This window comes from Octopus bimaculoides, chromosome 13, assembly GCF_001194135.2.
Source record: "Octopus bimaculoides isolate UCB-OBI-ISO-001 chromosome 13, ASM119413v2, whole genome shotgun sequence".
NCBI lineage: Eukaryota > Metazoa > Mollusca > Cephalopoda > Octopoda > Octopodidae > Octopus > Octopus bimaculoides.
Genome location: NC_068993.1, coordinates 25,385,952 through 25,392,253, shown reverse-complemented (window position 1 = coordinate 25,392,253; position 6,302 = coordinate 25,385,952). Strand labels below are relative to the sequence as shown.

The 6,302-nt window shown below is 37.0% G+C and overlaps 1 protein-coding gene across 1 annotated transcript in view; it reads left to right on the top strand.

Moving 5' to 3' along the window:
- Nucleotides 1–6,302, top strand: part of LOC106871922 (dynein axonemal intermediate chain 7 homolog) — a 96,307-nt gene that overhangs the window by 12,665 nt on the left and 77,340 nt on the right. Inside the window, exons 2-3 of the mRNA XM_014918679.2 lie at nt 719–836; nt 4,212–4,306. Of these exons, the coding sequence (XP_014774165.1) occupies nt 719–836; nt 4,212–4,306 (213 nt within the window). The remainder of the gene's footprint in view (nt 1–718; nt 837–4,211; nt 4,307–6,302) is intronic.

The following is a 6,302-nucleotide window of genomic DNA, read 5'->3' as shown; positions in this document are numbered from 1 at the left end:
TGTATGGTGAGGAATCCTACATTGGGGAGTGGTAACGACTAGGGTAGGGTAGCTGACTGCTTATTGTGATCATTCGTCTTTTGGTTTCCTGTAGCTTTGCTCTCTTTTACAAACCCAGTAAACATACATATATTTCCTATTTCAAAGAAATTCAAACAATACATATTACACCCAAGTTAAAAAGATTCCCAACAATTCAACTTCTCTGGTTGACATTAAGACACCCCCCCCCCCCCAATGGGGGCCTTAACTCCCACATTTTAGAGCTCCATGACCTCCATTTTTCAGGAGCAAAATCCTTTTAACAGGTTCCATAACACTGGAATTTTGGAATCTGTGCATAAATATCAGTAGTATGGATACATGTCACATGATTAGAATTTTTTTAGGGTGTGTAAAGAGGGAAAGAACCCTCATCTGCAATTTTGATGGAATTCAAATCATAGGTATTCCAGTTCATTAGAGAAAATATAACAGAAAAGTCTAATTCTTCAATTGAATGTAACACGAGCAATGCCAGGTATCTTTGCTAGTAATATACTAAATAGTATATTAAATGCTTTATAAGTCAATATTGTGTTCTACTGTGTTAGCAGTGCTATTAAATCACGTGTTAAGGTTATCTCTACAGATTTTCTATAGAAATTACAATCAGTGCTGGCTATAAAGGGTTGATTTCAGTTGACCTATCTAGTAATGTGTCCATTTTTCTTGACAGGGTCCCAAGAAGAAGAAGAAGAAGGATCATAAGAAGGAACCGAATAAGGCATCGCTGACATCAAAAGACACTGACTCCAAAGAAAAAGAAGAACTTGAGAAGAAAACCAATGAAGAAGGTTCAAAGTTCAAATTAGTTGTTATCCTTATTTTTCCTTTTTTTTCCTTTTTCCCTTGAGATCTTGGAATATTAATGCTGGTTACCCAGTTTCCATGGCATATGAGTGATTGAGCTCACAATATTCTCCCTGAACAGGATGCCTGTCCATTGAAGGGTTCTAGGCTTGCAATTTTGAAGGGAAAGGATAAGTCAATTCTTGACTGATAATTTGTTTTTATCAACCCCAAAGGGATGAATGGTAAAAATTGATTTCAGCAAGACACAATAGTCATGTGTCTAATTATCATCATCATCATCATCATCACCATCATCATTGTTTCCATTTTACTTCTTGGAGCTCTTGATTTTACTTGGTTGGGTTAATTCTATAAGAGTGGACAGCAACCTGTTGTCAAAGGTCTCACAGGGTCTCAAACACAAAACACAAGTGCACAAAAGAATTACAACTTAGTATCACAGCACTCACCATCTTCTGCGACTACTTACATCAACACCATAATAGTAGTAGAATCTAGAAGATGGGCAAAATCATAATAATTCTAAAATCCAACAAAATTCTGGAATGAAGTTAAAGTTATATCACACAGACACATCACTCTTGTATGTGTATCATCAAAAATTTAGAAAGGATAATCTTGACATCAACACTGCATACATCTTCCTCTGTAAACCATAAGCATGGTTTCAGACTACAATATTCAACCTTCACACTACTAATAAACCTGTCACAAGGAATACATAACAGCTCCAACAACCAAAACTGCATATTACAAATATAGTTGAAAGTTTGCTGATGTCGATGGTAGTTTTAACTATCACTGACATTAGCAAACTTTCAACTCCTTTACTTGCTATACCTTAAACATGAAAAAAAATATCTATATCACCTAAAGGAACAACACAAAGCATCAACTAGTAAAATACCTGTCAGGTTGTCAAGCCTATGAAATATATGGGAACAACCCTTCAACAGCTTATTGTTTTTGTTAATGGAGTACCACAGGGATGTAGTGTCTCACCCATTCTTTTCAAGCAATATACATATATAACCTTTGTACACTTTCTTGAAACATACACACTACTAATATGCAGGTGAGATCACACTCATCCTCCCCTTTATTTTCCACCTGTAGTTGCACAACTACTTCTCAATCATCTGCACAACTCTTACACCAGTCACTTGGAAAACTAGTTCCAAAATAACAGGCTTAAATCAGTACCAGGGAACACTAAACACAAGAAACCATTACAGTCTGCAATACATGTATAACTTATATATACACAGTTGGTGCATGTATGACTTACAACACATTTACACTATGCAAAGAAGACAGTAAACGAAGCGAAAGAATGCAGAAACCTATTTAGAGTACTCACAGGTACAGCCTTTGGTCAACACAAACAATAAAACAATAGCTTACAAGAAGTACATAAAATCTATGTTGAAATATACTTCGTACTGTCTGGGATCTCCACAACGAAACCATGAAATACACAAGGCTGTACTATGCATCAAAACAGGTTGTACACTTACACGAGAAGACAAAAATACTAAAAAAAAGGGAAGATCACTTGAATATGTGAAGGACTTAGCTTTTTGCACAGTAATTTTCAACCATCACAGTCCCTACCATTAAATGAAAAAATCACTTCCAAACATCCAGACACACATAGAATAACCCTAGGACGCAACTATAACATCAAACAAGCACTATTTCACTCAGTCCCGACAAGAATAGGTAACACACACACAGAAATAACAGAAATACCAATAGGCTCACTGGCTCCAAACACTGCCCTGTGATGAACGGCAATTACTGCACTCTGACTAAGTCCACCATACTTACATCCATCATGGTCATCACAAGAGAAAATGCAATCTGTCCAGACTATCCACATTGCATTGCATTGTTGCATTTCAGACAGTGTTATATAGTTTCCATAGCTTCACAGAAGAATGATGGTGATGGTGATGGTGATGGTGATGGTGGTGGTGGTGATGATGATGAAGATGAAGATAAGGATCATCATCATTTAATGTCTCTTTTCCCTGCTGGCATGGGTTAGATGGTTTGACCAGAGCTGGTAAGGCCAGGGGCTGCACAAGGCTCCATAGTCTTTTCTGGCATGATTTCTATGGCTGGATGCCCTTCCTAATGTCAGCTACTCCACAGAGTGTACTGAGTGCTTTTTAAGTGGTGCTGGTACCAGTGCTTTTAATGTAGCACCAGCATGATATAGCTGGAAAATCAGATCTATGGATTATGCTTTGTCACTTTAGCTAACCATCTGCATGTTTAGACCTGCTTAAGCAAAGCAGCACCAACAGGTATCACTTCCTCTATGACAAAACCACCAACAACCACCAAACCACCTCTGACATCACCAAACAACATACACATGACCACAATCACCACTATCACATCTTATTTATTGACTAGCAGGACCCGTGAATATTTCATGGAATTAATGGTGAACTTATCCTAAAAAACCTGAAAGCATAGCTTGTGTTGTGTCTGTATGGAAAGAGAGTCTCTCATCTGATACTCATTGGAAAGTGAAAGAAATTGGAATATGATGATTAGTTAATACACTTTAAATATACACTTTATATACTTTATGCACAACTTTATAGACTTAATATGCAGCACTCATAAAATAAATATTCACTCTTATTTTCCCATGAACAAAAACAAATATTCTGTACATATGATACAACCTTTTGTTAAATTGCAGATATCTGCCATGTAAATAAGTGTGAATATTTCATGGAATTGCACTTATGTGCATGCGTTAAGTGATAGGTGATATTAAAAAAACTTAGTTCAATTAAATAAGTACACTTTTCACTATCCAGTCACCACCACCACCACCACTACCACTACCACCACAACCACCACCATCATCATCTCTCTCTCTCTCTCTCTCTCTCTCTCTCTCTCACTCTCTCTCTCTCTCTCTTTCCTCTCTCTCTCTGCTTTTCTTTAACTTCACCATCAGAACATCACCCCTCTGCTAAAATTTTTACCTTCCCCTACCTCATGTCATGGATGCTTCTCCCTCCCTCTTTTTCTCTCTCGCTCTGTCTTTCCCTCTCCGTTTCTTTCTCATCGTCATTCTTTCTGTCTCACTCTTCACCTTATCCTCTTTTTCTTTCTCCTCTCTTTCCCTTCAACTAATCATGTGAAAGCATTACAATTACATTCCCTCTACCTCATGTCATGGGCACTTCTCTCTCCCTCTTTTTCTCACTCCCTCTTTTCTTTCTCCCTCTTTTTCTCTAATCATGTGAAAGTGTTACCAATGAGCTAAGTAATGCAATGACAAGCAGAATCATTATAAGATCTATTTATTTTTTGTTCATTTTTAATAGAAGAAACCTTAAGAGTCCAAGCAGAAAAAGAAGAAGCTGAACGGAAGAAGTTTGAAAAAATTAGGTTGTTGGAACTGAAGCGACAAGAAATCAGGGTATGTTGTGATGAAGGGAATAGATGTGTGGAATTTTGTATTCTGCTTAAAGAGAATGGAATGAGTTGAGAAGATACTGGTCTGCCTACATTGTGAGATCATATTATTGTTGTTGTGAATGTTTTTTACTTGAATATCTGTACTTACTTTAAGGTTTTGTGTCTGTTTAAGAAATTATCATTGGTTCTGTTTTATCATAAGTTCCACTTTTAACAGCAGGGCTGTGGTATGTTAACACACGTGCTTGTGTGTGTGTATCTATATCAACTGCATCATCATTTAATGTCCACTTTCCCATACTTGCATGGGTCAGATGGAATTTGTTGTGGCGAATGTTTTACAACTGGAATGGGAATTTCATGACTGACCATTTCACAGTTTGTTGATCATTCCTCAAAGAAGACACCCAATCTCCTTCACCTATCAAAGCATGGAGTGTTTATTTACTACTTCTGATTTATGCTATGTTGTATGTAAAATATATGTTTACTTTAAAGCACAAATATGCTCTCCTCTTTGGTAATACTTTTGTTATTGACTGTTTATATATAATATATATATATACTAGAATAGAAGGATAAAATCACGTTAATGATTTTTATCAGGTAGTCAGCATAAAATAAAAAATTATAAGTAATTTATACTCATACCACTCCAGACACACTAGAATGAATACCCCTTTCAATCTAGCAAAAAGGATTTGTACTATAGTTTCTAATACATACACCAGGGACACACGACTACATGAACTAAAGGATACACTCATCACCAGGAACTACCCACCATCACTAATTGACATATGCTTTCAACGTGCCCTACAACTCAACATCCATGAACACTGACATCCCAAATTAAAGAAGGATTTACAACCAAGATCCCTACTATACATCTCCACACACAACCCTCTTAACAATGAAGCCTTTGACACCATCCTCCAAAACATTCCCCTACTAAAAAGGGACCACAGAATGAATTTAATTCTCCAAATCCACACCATCATAAAAAGCAAGAGACAGCCCAAATCTATGAAAAGTTTCCTAACACAAACCTGAATACACTCAACAACAACACCAAAGCTGTCAGTAAAAAAATGCGGAAGGCCTAACTGTGGTATATGCATCAATCTAATTGAGGGATCAGAGTTCTCTTTCAAACAGGGTCAATGTTTCGCAGTGAAGAGCAACTTCACATGTGCTTCGGAGAACTTGATATACATATTAACCTGCTCTGGGTGTCAAAAGCAATACATAGGCCAAACAAAAACCAGTCTGCATCAAAGGATGGCTCTGCACAAATCCCAGATCAAAATTCCGGAAAACAGAAAATAGCATTCAGCAAACACATCAACATTTGCGCCGCCAATAGCAAGCAACCAAGCTTTAGAATCTTTCCTCTCTATCAATTCAAGGACGATGCAACCTGTAATCAGCGCATTAGTAAAGAGTCATTCTTTATCACAAAATACCAATCCCTTTTGAATGCATCCACAACAAATGACACAGTCACCAGGGCCTTAGAATAACACCCACGCAAATATTAAAAACGATATATTCAAAACAGTCTCCTCAAGAATTTATTCAGAACGATTTCAATCACGATCATCCACGAGTCACTTTTAGGTCACTCGACCATTTAAGTGGATTCCATCAAGTTCCTGCTACTGTCACACCACTCCCGAGTTCTCTTCTTCTTCTTCTTCTTCTCCCCTCCTTCTCCTCCTCCGCCATTTTTTCTCTACTACTGCTGCTGTTTAAACAATCAAAGACAAGAATTCATATCAAACTAGCTGCTGCTCACTACCTAGAACCCACAAGAGTACAAAAAGAGAGACAGAGACAGGCAGAAAAAAGGAAAGTGTCATTTGTATTTGAACACTATGGAAGTATATATTTTTTAAAAACGTTTCATTTAATTTTTCCTCAATTTAATTATTTTTCATACTTTACTTAGTTGAAAAAGTCGCAATGACTGAAACCGGTACTAAAATGTTCTTCAT